The 18,850-nt window shown below is 46.6% G+C and overlaps 1 protein-coding gene across 12 annotated transcripts in view; it reads right to left on the bottom strand.

Annotated features, from left to right (window-relative positions):
* TTC23 (tetratricopeptide repeat domain 23) overlaps window positions 1-18,850 on the bottom strand; it is a 158,880-nt gene that overhangs the window by 28,413 nt on the left and 111,617 nt on the right. For all 12 annotated transcript variants that reach the window (XM_070775029.1, XM_019983298.2, XM_070775023.1 and 9 more), the window contains one exon: window positions 6,535-6,640. In XM_070775029.1, coding sequence (XP_070631130.1) covers window positions 6,535-6,640 — 106 coding nt within the window. The remainder of the gene's footprint in view (window positions 1-6,534; window positions 6,641-18,850) is intronic.

Here is an 18,850-nt window from a genome sequence, read left to right as displayed (position 1 = left end):
TTCCTGGCACAGGCCTTGTGCCTGATGCAGGGTGCGGGTTCACAAGGAGTTAGCAGTTTCAGCGTTCACGCACGTGGCTGTTGCTGAGCTTAAAAAGCTCTTCTAGAATCCTCGGCAACCTGATGCTAGGTGGCCTCAGCAAGGGATGAGGTCACTTTCTAAAGCACAGGGCCATGACTTAGCTTTATAAATCTGAGCCCCAGTGGCACAGGTGTTCCAAGGCCACGAACGTCTCCCATTTTCACTCCCGCAGTACGCTGGGGCTGTCTGCAAGTTAGGGTGAGGGGCTAGTGTGGCCCAGAGGCCCCTTCAGACTGTTCCATCTGCGTGTTCATACAGAAGCGTAAAAAACCAGGGCTCCTTTCCAAGAGCAAGAGGTCAGGAGGTTTTTAATTAAAAGAAATTTTGGTAGCCCTGGGCTCATTTTCTCGAGGCTGTCCAAAGGTCAGATTTGGAATAGTGAGGACAGCTTTCATTATGAGAGAGGCCTGGGTGGACAATGTGACAATCATCCTTGGTAATAGTCTTGGGAAATAGTACTCTGCACCAACTGCAAAAACTTTAAGGACCCCAGGGAATTTGAAAATGGAAAGTCCCAAATCTTAGCCTGGCGTTAGCCCAGAGGAGCACCAACACCCCGCAGGCAAACAGATTGAACCCATTTAGACCCTGCTGGGAGCTGCCGGGGGCCCTGTGCAGGCAGCTGCCCTGAGACCACCCAGCAGCCTCGGGGTGCGGGGCACAGAGTTTTCTGAGGAGAGACGAAGCCGAAGACAGCTTTCTCCACACCAAAAGATCACCTTCAAGAGGAACATCGTCCCCAGCGTCTGGGAGACACCTCAGACCTGCTGGCGCTGAGCCGCGTGGCCCCTGGAAGTCCACAGCCATCTCAGGGGCGGGCTTGCCTCAGCAGAGCGAGGCGACCAAGGTGGAGGCAGGCTGGTCTCACAGCGCCTGGGGCCCACAGGTCCTGGCAGGGCTCAGTCACCATGGGGATGCCGGCCTCAAAGTCCTCACCATCAGAAGCGGGCCAGGACTGTCCTCCTCCAGCACTGCTTGGGGCCACCCAGGGATCCAGCAGTCTCAGGCCTGTTGCCCAAGTGGCTTGTCTTGGTAAAGTATATGTGATTTCCATAAGCTGCCCTAATAATATGTTTCAAAGTCAAGTCAGAGTGTTAGTAACTTAGGCTTTCCCAAGAAGTTGTGGACATAACTTATCAGTTCAGTTCAGTCAGTTCAGTCGCTCAGTCGTGTCCGACTCTTTGCGACCCCATGAATCGCAGCACGCCAGGCCTCCCTGTCCATCACCAACTCCCAGAGTTCACTCAGACTCACGTCCATCGAGTCAATGATGCCATCCAGCCATCTCATCCTCTGTCGTCCCCTTCTCCTCCTGCCCCCAATCTCTCCCAGCATCAGAGTCTTTTCCAATGAGTCATCTCTTCACATGAGGTGGCCAAAGTACTGGAGTTTCAGCCTCAGCATCAGTCCTTCCAAAGAAATCCCAGGGCTAGCACTAAGTGAAACACTAGCGCCTCATAGAAGTGGTTACCAGAGTGTTTCATCCTCCCGAGGAAGGGATAAAGCTGCGGGCTTTGTTCTTAGGCACACAGATGAAATGCAGTTTGCAAGCAAAGCTCGATGAGGTTTCAGTTCTGCCACAGGTTGTACCTCGGTGAAGAGAGACCGAGCACAGACTCAGGGTGCAAAAGGCCACCCCTTCTACTTCTCCATCGGCCTCAAGAGCTGCCACCCCTGCAGCCTGCGCTTGCCCCACTTTTGGGCTCCTGGGCTTCCTGGAGCCCTGAGGACAGAGCACCCACGAAGCCATGCCCTGTCTGGCCTGGAGTATGCTCAGGTGGGCAGCACCTGGCCTCTGTCTAGGCCCTGGTCCTCTAGACGGGCTGTGCTCTAGGCTGCTTTCCAGAGGTTTCTGAGAGGGGGTCCTACTAGCCCCTTTTCTTCTCTGGCCTCACCCACTACTCTCTCTGCCCCTTCCCTTCCCCACCCGGCCTGCGGGGCGCAGAGCAGGCTGGATGCTGATGCCTGCTTGGGGCGCTCAGGTGCCAGGTTCAGGCAGGCTGGGCGTTTTGCACTGAGAAGTGGGCCCTGGGTAGGAGCTGAGGCAGGGTCTCTGAGAGCACACAGGGCTTGGGGGGTGGGCAGTGGGAAGACTGAGGAGGAAGGGATAGTTGAGGGGTGGCCAGCAGCGGTCAGGGGCCTCAGGTTGGAGGTGGGAGACGGAGGCAGCAGGCCCCGCCAAGCATGGCCATGGGCAGGGGAAGATAACCTATGATTAGGGAGTGGGCCTCAGGTTGGGCAGGGCCTGGCACAGGGAATTCTGAGAACCAGGCCACAGGAGGAGGAGTTGAACAAAGGGATGACTGTGGAGGGGAAAAGCCAGGGGACTTCACGGAGATGCAGAAAACCCCTTTAGATATCCACATATTTCCTGACTACTGTATACGATGAGGGGAGACGTCAGGATGAGAGAGGGCTGGGGAGACACGCCGTGAGTCTGTCCACAGAGCTGAGAACTGGGGATCCCGCCCCCTCCTGAAGGTGGGCAGGGGCATAGCCCATCCTCTCCTGTTGTCTCTGAAACCAACAGAGCTCCCAGGCCCAGGCCCCACATGGGGCCACTTCCAAACAAGGCCACCCGAGTTTAGCGGGCTGTGCCTCTCAAAGGTTTACACTAAAATGTACTTGGCTTCAGCCCATTTCATTTTAATATGCTTTAGGAGAAGAGTTATAAACACAAGGCCAATGCCCTGACACTCAGCAGGGCTGGGAGAACTGTTAATACCAAGTTTGTCTATGGCTGCTCTGGGAAGCTGGCCAGGCTCAGGTTAGTGACATTTCGCTAGCCTGAATTGGGCACCCTTATGCAATGACAATCCTCCGTGACTTCTCAGGCAGTTTTGTCTGCATAAGGAATGCAGGAAGGCACAGGGCAAAGGGTTCGTTTGAGTGTGGAGCCAGAAACACACTGGCTCCTTGGCCCGTGACGTTTTGTTTATCGGAGGGCGATGCCTTCAATGGGCATTCAGCAAGCAGGCTGTGGAGAATCCCCTAATGAGAAATTTCCCCCCATTAACGATTCTTTTAAAAACAAACAAACAAACTGTACTCGGCACAGACAAGTTTCCGCATAGGAGAGTAGAGCTGAGGTCCTCGGTGCTCAGTGGAAAGTATGGATTTGCTCCCAGGGGATCCGACTGGGACTTCCGAACCACAAGTGACCAGAGTCCCGGCCAGAGAGGCCTGCCTGGATGAGAGCTGGGTAGGGAGGCCAGGCCCTCGCTTAGCTGTCAAAGATCACTTCCAAATTCTCTCCTTTCCTTTCCCCTTGCTGGAGGTAGCAGAGGCCTGGAGAGCCTCAGCCCCGGGTGGGTTCCTCGTCACTGTGTCGGCTGTGTGTTAGGAGACAGCAGAGAAATGAAAACCAGGCGCCCTGAACGGCGGTGGGGAGGCACCTAGCCACTGCCGCTGTGGCTCCTGGATGGAAGGGGGACCCACTCCCTCCTGCTTTATTGGGGCATGCCGAGTCCATACGTGCTAACACGGCCGCCCTCTCTGGGCGCAGGCTGAGCTTAGGCACGTGTGGGTAAGGCTGGGACAAACGAGCTGAGCAGCAGCCCGCCAGCTCGTTGTCCCCAGTCTCCCCCGTGTTCTCCATCAAGGAAACACAGGGTCCCCTGGCAGCATACTCAAGCCTCTTAACACAGTAGGAATGAGCTGCGTGTCTCTGTGCTTTGGTTCTTCTGACGCACCCATTTCGGGTTTGAGGGCTGAGGCCTTGGGGGCGAGGGCTGGGCTTTTCTCTGCCCCTGTTCCAGGTCGTCCTGCTGCTGCGGCTCAGCATCTGTTCTGATCCGAAAGCTTCTCTGCCCCGCCTCCTCCTTGCTCTCAAGTAAACGCTTCCTGCCAGTGTCAAGTGATAGACATTTCACGTGTCCTCTGACCAGTGGAAGCCGAGTCTGAGAAGGGAGCCTCCTCGGATGGACTGGGGCTTTGTCCTTCTTGGGTAAAGCGGTGAGTAGAGAGAGTATGGACGGGGCTGGCGGTGTGGAGAGCTAGCTAGGTTACCTCCTTTGTGAAATGGGAGGTTGTGTCCTGCCTCCAAGGCTTGTTAGGATGAGACGGGCATGTTGGTGACAGCGCCAGCGCCTGCATCCGGTGACACTTGCTACCGCCGCCGCCGCCGTCGTTAATATGACGCTGCTGAGATTCCCGCTGGCTCCAGGCTCCTGGGGGCTGCGTGGGTCAGTGTTTCAAGCAGCCATTCCTCCAGGCCTCAGGCAGAAGCGCCCCCCTTCCTAACCTGCAAAGCCAACTGCGACTGTCCAGCTCCCTGCTCCTGGGCAAGTTTGCTTCTCGTCCTTCCCTACTCACCCTCCTCCGATATCTCAGACACTGACAGGCAAGTCGGCTTCCTGGTGCAGGTCACCATGTGGTCTGAGCTACCCGAGAAGCAGGGCTGAGACCTGTGTGGGCTCCTAGGTGGGCCTCCTTGGGCTGCCTTCACTCTTCTAGCGTCCTCTCCCTCCCCAGAGCCACACACTCTTTGGCAGGTGTAAGTGGGGGCGGGGGGAAGGACGGAAAAGGCATGTGTGGTGCCGGTCCTTGTTATACCGCAGGGAGGTCAACAGGCGGGGTTCAAGTCTACCATCCCCTGGCTGTGGCTCTTGGGAAATTACCTAAGCCTCCACGCCTCAGTTTCTCCATCTGAGACCTGGGGACTTGTATCAACCTCACAGAGCCGTGGTAAGTTACCTTTGTTAACTCGGTTAGAACCGTGACACTACAAACTACATGCATACATATTATTACTACCACAATTATGTACTACATACATACTATTACTAAGTGAGGTCATTAAATTTTCACAGATCTAATTATCTGTATCTAGTAGGTATTAGTAGCATTCTCAATTTACAGGGGAGGCTATATCAACGCCATATTTAGACTGGAAAACTTAGAAAAAAATGCATCTCATGCTCCCAAGTCAGAAGTTAGGGATCTAGCCCTCCACACTTGTTTGCCTCCCCCAGAGCCTGAAACATATTTGACTTAGTTACCATCAACTATGCATTGATTTCACATAAAACTTCAGATTTCTGCCTTCTCTTGAAAAGGCAGACCTGCCGATACGAGCCTGCCTTCCACATGGCAGTGGTGGGCCAGAGCGGAACAGCCGTTGCTCAATGTGGACGGGGGACGGGCTTCTCCAGCTTGCCACAGCCCTCCCCACCCCTATTGCATCTCTCAGATTACAGCCGAGGGTCAGCTGCCAATCCTAAGTGTGCTGCTGCTGGTTTCTAAGGGCCATCTGCTTCACTCGGGTTGCTTGCCTGGTCCCCATGGACATGTGGGTTTGGGACTCCTGCTAATCTAGGGGTTTCCATCCTGTTGGCGTTTTAAGTATCCTATTAATACTTGTGGCATGGGAGGTTCTCTTACCTGTTAAAGGAATGTTAGCCACCAACAGGTTGGAGAAAATGTTGGCTTTCTGCAGGTTTGGAAGTTGGTTGAGGTGTGGAGTGCTCTAGGGAGCTAGAATGAGAAAGGGCGTCTGCCTTCCCTATCCTCCGGCTCTGAAAAGGTGCACAAAGCTCCCGGAGACCAGAATGAGGGACCATTAAGGGGGATGGACAGACAGACCCCCTTCCCCAGCTCCTCCCAGAACAGGAGCCCCTGCCTGTCCCAAGGACCTCTGCAGACCAGTCTGCTCCCAAGGCGCCCCCTTCGTCTTGCCCCCAACCAGCCTTCTCATGTGAGCCCAGCGCCTGCTCCCAGAACCTCAACCTCAAGCCTTCCAAATGTTGACTTCCAGCTTGATGACACACTGGACCTTGTTTTCCAATAATGGATAGGTATTTTTATCTGACATCTTGGAATACACCTCAGGTCTTCTTTATGAATCATACTCTATTTCTGAATATTCTGGCCAACAGCAAGAAAAAGTCATTAGGATGGCATGTTCTCCATGAATAGAGGCATACTGTATGCTCGGAGCTGGGATGAAAGACTAAAAAACTCCCAAGCTCACTGTTCTACCTATTATGTGGGGCTAAGAAAAACTATATGACTCATAAGTGGCAACTTCCTTTTGGAATCCTGAAGACGTGTAAGTTTATCCTGATTGAAAGCTCAGCCCTGGGAGAGCCTGAAGGCTGGCGTTTCAACAGGCCAGATCTGTTGCCACAGTAGCTCCACAACAATCTTTAAAAATAGATCACCTTTGAAAGCCCAGGAGGCTTCCCTGTAAGCCCAGCATGAACTCTCTGAGGCTCTGATAGCTACATTTGGGTTTGCTGTGTTTGAGAATACAAGTCTAGAAGAAGGCTGAAAAGGGCTAGAAACCAAAGGGCTCTGCTGGACCTAACCGAGAAGGCTCTCTGAGGCAACTATCATAGCTCCCTCTGCCTGTTCACCCATGCCAAAGGCAGCGAGCCCACAACCCCGAGGGCGCAAGGGCCAGGCAGGGAGCTGGCCACTCTGCCCCCATGGAAGGCTCACTCTTGCTCTCACCGTGGTGCTCAGGCCTCCCGGAAGCTATGGCGGCACAGGCGACGGAGTGTGCAGACGTGGCTGCCTCCTCTCGAGAGGGGCTTCCTCTCAGGACGATGAGATGCGCCTGTCATCACGAAAAGAAGAAACATGTTTGCTTACATGCTTGGCAGCGGCGGCAGGGAACAAACTGTTCTTGCAGTGATAAGCAGAAAGCCAAGGAAACTTCCAGCAACCTAAACAATATAATTTATGTGGAAGCACAATCAACTCTGGGGAGAGTTATGTTTTAAAAGCATCATGCGGTGGAGAGAGAATGTACCAGGCCCTGGACGCTGAGTCCAGACGGCTTGATGCTGTGGCCAGGACTTATTTCTAGTAAATCATTTAAAAGTCTATTTTCCCATGAGTGCATTATTGGTAGAAGGAGGAGGGTTTCCAGAAGGAAGGAGATGAATTAAAAAGTGCCAGTGCTGCAGGAGAAGTGGGCAAGCACAGCCCCCTACCCACTGGCCAGTCCAGAGAGGGGGACTTACCCCCAGTGTCAGCAACCTCACCCACTGAAACCCTGACCCCATCCCCGTGCTTGGTCTGCCAAGCCCATTTGACTACATCCTCAGCAAACCGGCCCATGGGAATTGCCCAAGCACAGTAAACAGCTCAGTTCCTTGAAAACGAAGCCCATTTAAAAATTCTCGAATAGAAAAGAACCACTTGATGATATGATGGGGCTGTCAGGTGGCGTGAGTGGTAAAGAACCCGCCTGCCAATGCAGGAGACATAAGAGACGCGGGTTCAACTCCTGGGTTGGGAAGATCCCCTGGAGGAGGGCATGGCAGCCCACTCCAGTATTCCTGCCTGGAGAATCCCATGGACCGAGGAACCTGGAGGGCTACAGTCCATGGGGTTGCAAAGAATCGGACACGACTGAAGTGACTTAGCACACTCGCACACATGATATTATGAGCATAAAGTAATAAAATCCTTTCAAATAAAATGCAAAATGCATCCCTTCAAATAAAAAAGACATTAAGCAAACAAACAGGCATGAATAATCACATGAATCAGTCCTAGCTCCTGGAAGCTGGAGGAATCAGGGTGCTCAGGGCAGCGTGTACCAGGCAGGAGGGATGTCCGCGTTCATGACAGGGTGGAGACAGAGAATGTGAAGGCCCAGCGTCAAGGCCTGAGTCTCATCTCCAGGCTTTATTAGCTGTGAAATACCCTGGGCAAATTACCCCCTCAGCAACCTCAATTTTTTCATCTACAAAATGAGGATAACACAAATTGTCAAAAATATTCAAATTGATGTCACAAATGAAAGAGCATTAAAGTACAACCTAAATCTTAGATTACATAAAGCCACAGCACTAGAGTCTTCTAGTGCAGAGACAGCAGTGAGAAAGCAAAGCCAGAGAGACTTGCTCCTCTGACTACCAGCTAAATGCATTTCTGAGATGATAATCAGGGTAGACTCTAGACTGTCATCTCATTTGTCATATGTTAAACCTACTGAGTTACTAGATCTAGACTTCTTATGACGAGGCTACTCCAAATCAAGATTCTCAGTAATAACTTTTATTGCTGTGTTAGGAGAATCAGCATTTCATATTTGTAAATACTAACAATAGCTTTTGTTTTAAAATGACTTCTTAAATTACAGGATATAAATAAACTGAAAGTGTGATTTTGGCAAACCATAATTAGTCATTATCTTCAAGTTGGCCTGAAGTTCTGACTAGAAATGCTTTTCAAACTGGAGCTACAGGGACAGAGTGAGGAATCAAATGTTCAGTGCTCAGGAAATAAAAAAAAAATAAACAAGAGAAAAAGCTTGCCCTGCCCGCAATGCAAATATTAATAGATCATGTTTACTTTGTCTTTTCCCCGTGTTTATGATCTCTATGATCCAGAGGGTGAGGAGAGCACCTTCTGATGCCAGAAGAGATTTAACTCTTATTGTCACAAAGACCTTTTACACACAATATTTTAGATTGACCAAAGCTCAAATTCGAATTAAAAAAGATTTCATCTTTTGTTTCTACTCGGTATTATAATTCAAGTCAATGCAAAAGATGTGAGTCTATCAAAATTACTTTCAAATGAATAATTAACATGTTCTAAGAGCTAAGTTGCTTTTTGTCTTGGAAATAGGATGCAAAGTTTTCCATGAGTAAAAATATTCACAGTATTAAGAAAGAGGATCCTGAAATCTTAACAGGGTCTGAATGCATCACAAAATCTTCATAACTTCAATGTTTTTCTGTATAAGACGCTAACATAAGTGAACATCTAGTATTCACTATTTACTTTGGAAACTCAGTGTCTGATCTAATTTGTTATTTGATGTTCATGAAGCTTCTAAAAGCCATATGCTGGATTAGGGGGTGAGGGAAGTGGAGAAGGGAACCCATGAGTTTAAAATGTGCCACATTAGTATCTCATTTATTCAGAACAATTCAGCTTAATTTAATTCAGTGCTATTCAGTTCAGTTTATCTTAATTATAAAATGCTTTCTGCATGCCACATATTACTCAAACACTAGGAATTCACACAAAAATTAGATAGAGCTTTTGGTTTTAAGTGCACTTACAGATGAACAACAAAAATGTGGGCCAGTTTGATTTGACCTAAACTCAGACACTGCCCCTCACCAGGGTTCTGGCTCACTACCTTCCTCTCCACCCTTCCTCCCGTCATCATTTTCAAGGATCTCCATAAGACTGGTCTGCAGCTATTGGGCAAGAAAGGGATAGTTCGGTTTAACAGACGAATAAAGGAAAGAAGTCAATAGAATGACCCTTTGCACGGAGGAAACCTAAGGAAGAGACTAGAGGACCCCAAACAGGCTGTTTTACCATCAGAGGGAAAGCACGGGAGGGAGCGTCTGCTGGGACTGGAATGATGAGTTATTGGGGAGGGAGCCGTGGCCTTCGGTAGAGGGATGAAGCTCACTGCCCTGTGCTCTCTTCTTCCAAGGTCAAGGCTGCGTGACCCCCAGGCAGAGGGCAAGGCGGCCCACAGACACGGTGCTTAGTGGGCACAGAGAGGGGTTCAGGGTGGAGCTGACAGAGCAAACTAAAACACCCAGTGAATGACCCAGCTAACACCTCGGCCTCTGGGGCTTTGACAGGCTCATTCTCCTCCCCATCCTCGGCCACCCAGTCCCCCATGATCTGCGCTACCTCTGGATCCCACAGTTCACAGAACCTGTTTGACTGTTGGGGCATCCTGACTTTATCACATCTATGCGGCTTCTCATCTTCTGTCCACTCTCCACATCTCACTATCCACCCACTGTCCCTTCCCTTCTGGTCTAGCTTAGAGGGCACCGTCCATCAGTGTCTATATGGAAAATGCCCTCAACTCCACTGAAGAAATATTTTGAGATGGTGACGAATGGGGAACCCATCTAAATACCCATCAGCAGGGGAATGAATGTTATGTGGTTTATTCATACAATGATTGAACTCTATCTATGTGGTTATAACGTGGTTATATTTCAAAAACACATCATTGAGTAGAAAAGCAACTTACAAAAGGATTCAAACATCATGATGCCGCTGCTTTTCAAGTTTCTGATTTTAAAGCAAAAGAATGCCTTTTAGTCCAGACAGAATCGTCCATGGTTTTGTAATATACAAGGCAGGTAAGAGTGGAGCTGTTCTCACTGAAGCAGGTGGAGAGGGTCTGCAAGCCCACCCAGTTGCTTCCATCCAGCCGCCCCCAAAAGACCCTCCTTGGAGCATGAATGTTGGGGTGACACAGTTTGATAAGCACAGTACCACACCAGGCAGGAGGCCTCCTGAGGGAGCGAGCACAGAGGAAGTTGACAGAGCTTGTGATTAGATCACCCAATCTTTCCAAACTAAGCCACTGTTCATAATTCTGGAGCAATACTTTGTTTGCTAAGATAATATAAGTACCCCTGTTAAATACATCTGGAGCATGTTAGGACAAATGTTAGAGTGAACAGAGTTACAGGACTCCTGCTTGCCACTCTGGCTTTATACAGACTGCCAGGTACTGGCCCTGCTGGGGATTTGTGGCTTGACTATGCTCTGTCTTTCTCGTATTTTATTAAGCACCCCGGGGCTTGCACCTCTCCTCCTATCCTTTGATGTTTTTGATCTCTTATGGTTATGTGTTTATCAACTGTTATCTTGAGGCTGAGGAGGAATATTTAATATTCTTAAATCTTTTCAGCTTCTAGCATGTCGTCCTGGGTTAAAAACAAAAACATCTTTAATGTCCCATATGGAGCAAGGTCATTAATTGAAAAAACTCATTCACGAGACCAATCGCCTCAAGCCCTGGCAAGGTACAGAGCAGCTGTTGCACTGCGGTCCTCCTGCGTGTTTCTGGGGAAACCACTGGTTCCTCAGCGCCAATCAGCTGTCAATAGACACAGCCAGAGCCAGGGCTGGCAGACTCTTATCTAACTGGCCCTGTCCCCGCGGATTTGGAAAATGTGTGATAGTTTTTGAAGAGAAAACTTGATGACTAGTAAAAAGGATGTTTCTGTTTATGCAGGCAGACCCCATCATACGAATATTCAATTTAAAACACCGGGTTCATTCTGAGTGTGGAACTCCAATTCTTGTGGAGGAGGGAGAGAGATTTCTTCTTTTCTCCTTTTGATAATAATTCAGGGAATCCATGACTCAGAGGGAAATCTCTCCCACAGCAAAGTGAAGAGCACTCGAGTAGCTCAAAGTATGTTTGTGGACTCAAACTGGATCTCTTTACCCTGGAGATGAGAACTCCCACAGAGAGGAAAACAGTAATTGCCAGGATCTCTCAGTGCAGCTGAGGGCTGGGACAGGGAGGGCCTGAGGGAGCTAATACCGAGGTACACTGGCTCCACTTAATCTCAAAATGACCAGTGAGAGTGATGCTGACCGCCTAATTTAAGGATGGGAAAATGAAGTCTTGAGGAGAATAAACAACTGTCTGAAGGTCACAGAGTTGGCTGATGACAGAACAGGGGTTCAAACTAAGGCCTGGGATTTCAAATTGCACGTTTTGTTCATCTAACACCTGGTCATCAAGAGGGCAGAAGTCACAGAAAGGTAATTTTCAAGTCAACATAATGAAGAACTATGAAGAGCCAGAGAAGAGTTGCTAAGGAAGAGTAGACTCAGCCCAGAACTGAATAGACTGACTGGCGGGAGGGTGAACTGCCAGATACGGAATTCTGAGCGGTAATTGAAGAGGGACACCTGGCGGGGTCAGGCAGTGGACAGTGGACGGAGCAGACGTTGCAGTGCCTTCTATCAAGTGTCTCCGTTTATGTTTTGATTCAGGTTTGCACCTTAATTCAGCAGAAGCTCAAGTCCGCTTGTCACCATGAAGTGTGAGCTTGCTGCTGCTTTTGTAACTGACCAGCTGTGAAAGTGCATAGCTTTCTCTCTCTGCTCTGCCAGAGCTGGCCATCCCCTGCTTCATCCGTATCCTTGTGCAAGACAGGGTCATGTCGCAGTCCAAGGGTGCCACTTCCTTTCCTCTCCCGTCTCTGCCCAGTAGGGAGGTCTTCCATGGCCACACACACCACAGGGTATGTATGGAGGCCGCTGGAGGGCTTTGGCTAAAAAAAAGACATGGAGCTGGGAATCCCTGCAGGAAAGTAGATGCAAGGAGTGACCGGGTGCAGAGGGCATTCAAAAACTGATTTCTGAGAGCCCCGGACTGAGCCAGTTTCTTTTAATAGTCAGAGAAAGGCTCTGTGGCAGCTTTCCAGTTGTCAATTTTAGCTCCTCCAAAAGGCTGGGAAGAACAGGCCCTACTCGCTGTAAGAGTTAGCACCAAAATAGACATGTTGGGGCCTTAGTTTTTTTTCTTTTGGTTGTGTGTGTCTTCTTAAAACTTAACTAGATTTTTAAATTATAAGAGTAGTACCTACATATAATTTTTAAGAAATCCTAAGTGGTAGGAAAGACTAAACAATTACAAATTTAAATGTCCTTTCCTTCGTGTCTATAAGCCTCACCCTCCCTTCTCCCCATTTCCAGTCTGATTTTTAATAGCTTACTCACTACCAACAGTTTCCCAGGTATCTTTTCAGAAATTCTGATGTACACACACACACACACACACACACACACACACACACACACACGATCAGAGCCTAGTCCCGCCCCCCTCTCGGCTCAGCTTCCTCTTGGGCCTCCCACTCGGGGCTCTAACCACGGTGGCTCCTCTCCTCATCCTTTGGGGTGTCTCATTATCAGATCCCACATTGGGTCAGGCTGCCGCACGGAGCTCTCGCAGCATCTGGTACCTCTCCTTGTGGCGCCTTCACGTCGGTATGTTTCCATTCACCTGTGTGATTCTTCACTAAGGCCTGTCTCACTCACTAGGCTGCTTCTTGAGCGCAAAACCTCTGGAAACTGAACCTTCCATCATAGTCCCAGACCTAACACTGTGTCCAGCACATTGTAGTGTTTAATTGGTTGTTGACTGAAAGGACAATCTGGTTCACATCTGACCTTTTTAAATTAAGAATACACTTTGGACACCTTTAATGTCAGAACACAAGACATCCATCTCATTCTGTTTAGTGGCTCTATAGTATCCCATCCCATGGACAGATTGTAGCTTCATAATCAATTTCCTACTAATGGATTTTAAGGGCATTTCTAATTTTTCACTATTGTCACTGACCCTGTTTCTTTGTAAACTTGTGTGCATCTGTCTGTTAGTAAGTTTATAGAAGGGAAATCACTGGGTCAAAGGTTCAGGGTATTATAAAACTGGAGAGGGAATATCAATTGCTTTCCCTGCAAATGGTGTCAATACCCAGTCCTCCCGGCAGTGCCCAAGTATGTCTGCTTCCCCCACCCCTGCCATCATGCAGTGTCACCAAACTTCCTTGGCATCTCCTTGGTTAAGTTGCATTTCTTTAACAACAAGTGAGGCTGGGGATTATTTTTGGATGGTTATCAGCCATTTGTATTCCCTCTTCAGTAAAATGTCTCTGTCTTTTGTCCATATTTCTATCGAGTTGTTTTTTTCATTTGGATTTTATAAGAACTCTTTCTATATTTTCCCTTCATTGACATTTATTTCTCAACTTTATGGTATGTTGTCACAGAGAAGTTTTTCATTTTCATGCTGTCACATTTATCAATCATTTTTCTCCCTTTCTCTGTCTCTCAGTCTACACCCATCTGTGCACAGGCAGAGGAAAAATGCTCAACAAGCGGCTACTTCTGGGATGGGGCAGGCTGAGACGGTTTGTAGCTCATTTCTCTGTATTTTTCTGTATGGCTTTTTTTTTTTTTTAAAGCATTATCATTTTAATTAAAAATAGCTGTTTTTTCAAAAGCAGCAGTAAGGCACCTGCATTTATGTCATTCTTAGAAAAGGTTTATAATGTCTGAAATCATAATTGCATTCTGCCACTTTTCTAATTTTGTGGCTTCCCGGGTGACGCAGTAGTAAAGAGTCCGCTTGCCAGTGCAGGAGACTCAAGAGACTGAGATTTGGTCACTGAATCAGGATGATCTCCTGGAGGAGGAAATGCCAACCCACTCCAGTATCCTTACCTGGAGAATCCCATGGACAGAGGAGCCTGGAGGGCTACAGTCCATGGGGTCACAAAGGGTCAGACACAACTGAGCATGCGTGCACACTTCTCTAATTTTTAAAAAAATAGGCTAATGTTGTTAGAGATTTTGAAAATTAAAAATAGTACTCTGATCATTTCTAATAAATTAATTTCACTTTATAGCAAATATACCACAATTAACAAGAGCCAGTAAGAAGTGCTGCCATTTACTAAATAGTTTGCACCTACCAGGGGCCATGCGGAGAAGGCAATGGCACCCCACTCCAGTACTCTTGCCTGGAAAATCCCATGGACTGAGGAGCCTGGTAGGCTGCAGTCCGTGGGGTTGCTAGGAGTCGGACACGACTGAGGGACTTCACTTTCACTTTTCACTTTCATGCATTGGAGAAGGAAATGGCAACCCACTCCAGTGTTCTTGCCTAGAGAATCCCAGGGACGGGGGAGCCTGGTGGGCTGCCGTCCATGGGGTCGCACAGAGTTGGACACGACTGAAGTGACTTAGCAGCAGCAGCAGCAGCAGCAACCAGGGGCCACGAGTGAGCACCTATCAGCCACCAGCAAGGCCTGACCGAGGCCAATAACTCACCCAGAGCAGGAACCTGAACCCAGACTTTCTGTCGTTGGTAGAGAAACTGATAAATTATTTCATCATACTTTGCAAATGACAGTTCTCTAAATTTGGGGATTACTGAGTGTCAGAGCTGCCCTGAAAACTGACAAGAGAGATATACCATTTTAGTGTCAGAGATGTGAAAAAGTTGTCCAAGCCAGTGTGGTGTTAATTTATACCCCTTGAAAGCACACACCCACAGCCATGTTCTTGCTCACATAAAAGAAATTCTGTAATTTTTCTCCTGGATAGGAAAACAAGGTTCTAGTGCCAAGATCTGCCTTGAAGAGCTTTGGAAGCAGTCATGCTTGCTTGGTTTCCTCACAGAACCCTGCTGCAGAGGACCTGCCGGCCGATGACAGCCCTTTCATCAGGCCCTCTGTGATGGCTCTGTGGGGCTGGCTTTATGCTTCTCCATTTTAATGGGCTAGGTTCTAAAATACTTTGTAACTTTTCTACATTCTACAGAAAATAAAAGGTCTTTTCTCCCTGGGTGTTTCTCTAATTCCAAAGGAATGAAGAGTGAAAAAATAAGAGGGGAAATAACAAAACCCCCTTTCTTTGTGTGTAATTAATAAATGGCTTTTAGGCATGGGCTCCCTTGGAAAGCTGTGGCCACACTGTACCTTTCTGTATTTTAGGTAAAGTCGCTAAAGAAAAGGGGAGTCTTGATAAACGTTTAGCAATTACTATTAATAAATAAAAGGAACTCATACTGGCAATATGCCAAATGGTTCACAAAGCACTTTCCATTGTGAATCTTTGAGCTCTTCTGTGAAGTGGATAGGGTCTTTCATAGTTTGTTTTTTTTTTTTTAAAGACTAAAGGACTTGTATTATCAAACAACTGGTAAACAGCAGTGTCAGACTCCAACCCAGTGACTGGTTTTCTGATTTCAAATTCAATGCCATCTTTTCATTATTATTTTTAATTGGAGGATAATTGCTTTACACTGTTGTGTTGGTTTCTGCCATACAACAGCACAAATCAGCCATAAGTGTGTGTGAGTGTGTGTGTGTGTGTGTGTGTATACATATATCACCTCCTTCTTGAGTGTCCCTCCCAGCCCAACCACCACCCCACCCCTCTAGGTCATCAGGAGCACTGGGCTTGGCTCCCTGTGTTGTAAGGCAACTTCCCACTAGTCTCTGCTTTGCAGGTGGTAGTATGAATATGTCAGCGCTACTCTCTCAATTTGTCCCACCCTCTCCTTCCCCTGCTGTGCCCACAAGTCTGTTCTCTACATCTGCATCTCTATTGTCCTGCAAATAGGTTCATCAATACCTTTTTCTAGATTCCATGCTGCTGCTGCGGCTAAAGTCGCTTCAGTTGTGTCCGACTCTTTGCGACCCCGTAGATGGCAGCCCACCAGGCTCTGCCGTCCCTGGGATTCTCCAGGCAAGAACACTGGAGTGGGTTGCCATTTCCTTCTCCAATGCATGAAAATGAAAAGGGAAAGTGAAGTCGCTCAGTAGTGTCCGACTCTTCATAACCCCATGGACTATAGCCTACCAGGCTCTTCCATCCATGGGATTTGCCAGGCAAGAGCACTAGAGTGGGTTGCCATTGCCTTCTCCGTACAAGTACAATAATATATGACATTTGTTTTTCTCTTTCTGACTTAATTCACTCTGTATAACAGGCTCTAGGTTCATCCACCTCAGTTCAACTGACTCACATTCATTCCTTTTTATGGATGAGTAATACTCCATTGTATATATGTACCACAACTTATCTATTCACCTGTCAATTCAAATCCAAATGCTACCTTGACTTCATAAAGCTATCTTTTTAATGATCAAAGGCAAGTATTTATTTCAACACTCACTAATCTTTATTAACCTCAAGAATAAACAACAATAAAAGTCACCCATCAAACTTTACAAGTATTATAAAAATAAGTGGGGACTACCCTGGTTATCCAGTGGTTAAGCATCTGCCATTCAATGCAGGGGCTGTGGGTTAAATCCCTCATCAGGGAATAAGAACCCGCATTCTGCAGGACAACTAAGCACGGCAACTACTGAGCCCGTGCAATCTAAAGCCTGTGCTCCATAACTAGAGAAACCTGTGTGCCGCAACGTCAGAAACCTGCACTGCAGTGAGAAGCCCATGCGCCACAACTGGAAAAGCCCTCTCAGTGCAGTGAAGACCCAGCACAGCCAAAAAAGAAGTGAATTCTTCAATATCCTAGATAAAGGGAGATTCTTCTCAGAGTCAATCTAAATGTAATAAAGGGAAAGACTGAGAACTTGAAAGTGCTAAGAAAACTTGTGTGTGGCAAAAAAAAAAAAAAAAAAAAAAAACCCATAAATACACAAACACACACAAATTAGAGCTAATAAGCAAGTTTAGAAAGGTTGCAGGATGCAAAGTGAACATACTCAAAAAATAATTTGTCTTTCTATGCACAGGCATGGACAGAAAGAAAAGGAAATTAAGAAAATACTTCCATTTGTAATAACATAAAAAACCACAAAATACTTGAAAATAAATCTACCAAAATAAGTACAAAACTGGTACTATAAAACATGGTTGAAAGAAATTAAGACATAAATAAATAAGAGATATTTATGGATTTTACAAATTGAAAGGCTTAATACTGTTAAGATGTCAATATTTCACAATTGAAATATAGATTCACTGTAATCCTATCAAAATCCCAGCTGTTTCCTTTTTTTTTTTCTTTCCAGAAACTGGAAAGAAAAAGTTTATATTAAAATTCATAGGAAAATGTAAGGGACCCGGAATAGCCAAAGCAATCTTGAAAAAGAATAATAAAGTTGGAGATGTTACACTTAATGGATTTCAAAACTTACTACAAAATTTGTACTTGAATCTTCATAGTAGTGTTATTCATAATATCCATACTACTACTACTAAGTCGCTTCAGTTGTGTCCACCTCTGTGTAACCCCATAGATGGCAGCCCACCAGGCTCCCTCGTCCCTGGGATTCTCCAGGCAAGAGTACTGGAGTGGGTTGCCATTTCCTTCTCCAATACATGAAAGTGAAAAGTGAAAGGAAGTCGCTCAGTCGTATCCGACTCTTAGCGACCCCAAGGACTGCAGCCCACCAGGCTCCTCCATCCATGGGATTTTCCAGGCAAGAGTACTGGAGTGGGGTGCCATTGCTTTCTCCAATAATATCCATAAACTTACTACAAAACAACAACAACTGAGATTGTGATATGGGCATAAGAATAGACATATAGCTCAATGGAATAGAATTGAAAGACTAGACATAAATCCTTACATTCTTGGTCAACTGACTTGGACATGGGTGCCAAGTAATTCAATGATGAAAGAATAGTCCTTTTAATAAATGGTTCTGGGACAACTGAGAATCCACATACAAAAGAATGAAGTTAGACCCTTGCTTCATATCATATAAACACTTAATTTGAAATGAACACAAAAAACCCTTAAAGTCAACAATAAAAAGACAAATAACTATATTAAAAATGGATAAAGGATTTGAATAGGCATACCTCCAAAGAAGATAAACAAAAGGCCAAGTAAACAGATAAAAAGATGCTGAACATCTTTAGTCATTAGAGAAATGCAAATCAGAACTACAGTGAGATACAATTCCACACTCTTTAGGATGTTTAAAATAAAACAGACAATTAAAAGGGTGGGTAAGGATGGAAGAAAGCAAAACTCATTCATTACTCGTGGAGATGTAAAATGCTGAGGTCACTTTGGGAAATACTTTGGCAATTCCTCCAAAAGCTAAATATTGAGTTACTACATGATCCAAAAATTCTACTCCTAGACTTATACACAAGAGATCTGAAAATATACATCCTTGAAAACCTTATATATGAATGTTAATAGCAACATTATTCATAATAACCATAAAGTGGAGACAACCCAAATGTCAGTAAACTGATGAATATAAACAAAAGGAGTACTATTCAGTCATAAATAGGAAATGAAGTACTGATACATGCATGCTAAACACAAATGAACCTTGTAAAAATTATGCTAAATAACAGAAGTCAAAGACAAAAGGCCACATATTATATGAACTGTCCATAACAGACAAATCCACAGAGATAGAGATTAGATGGTAGTTGCCAGAGGGTGGGAAGAGGAGGGAATAGGAATGGCTCCTAATGGGCACAAGGTTTCTCTTAAGGTGGTGAAAAATTT

This window comes from Bos indicus, chromosome 21, assembly GCF_029378745.1.
Source record: "Bos indicus isolate NIAB-ARS_2022 breed Sahiwal x Tharparkar chromosome 21, NIAB-ARS_B.indTharparkar_mat_pri_1.0, whole genome shotgun sequence".
Taxonomy (NCBI): Eukaryota; Metazoa; Chordata; class Mammalia; order Artiodactyla; family Bovidae; genus Bos; species Bos indicus.
The sequence above is the reverse complement of the archived record's forward strand: the minus strand, read 5'-3'. Positions and strand labels throughout refer to the sequence as shown.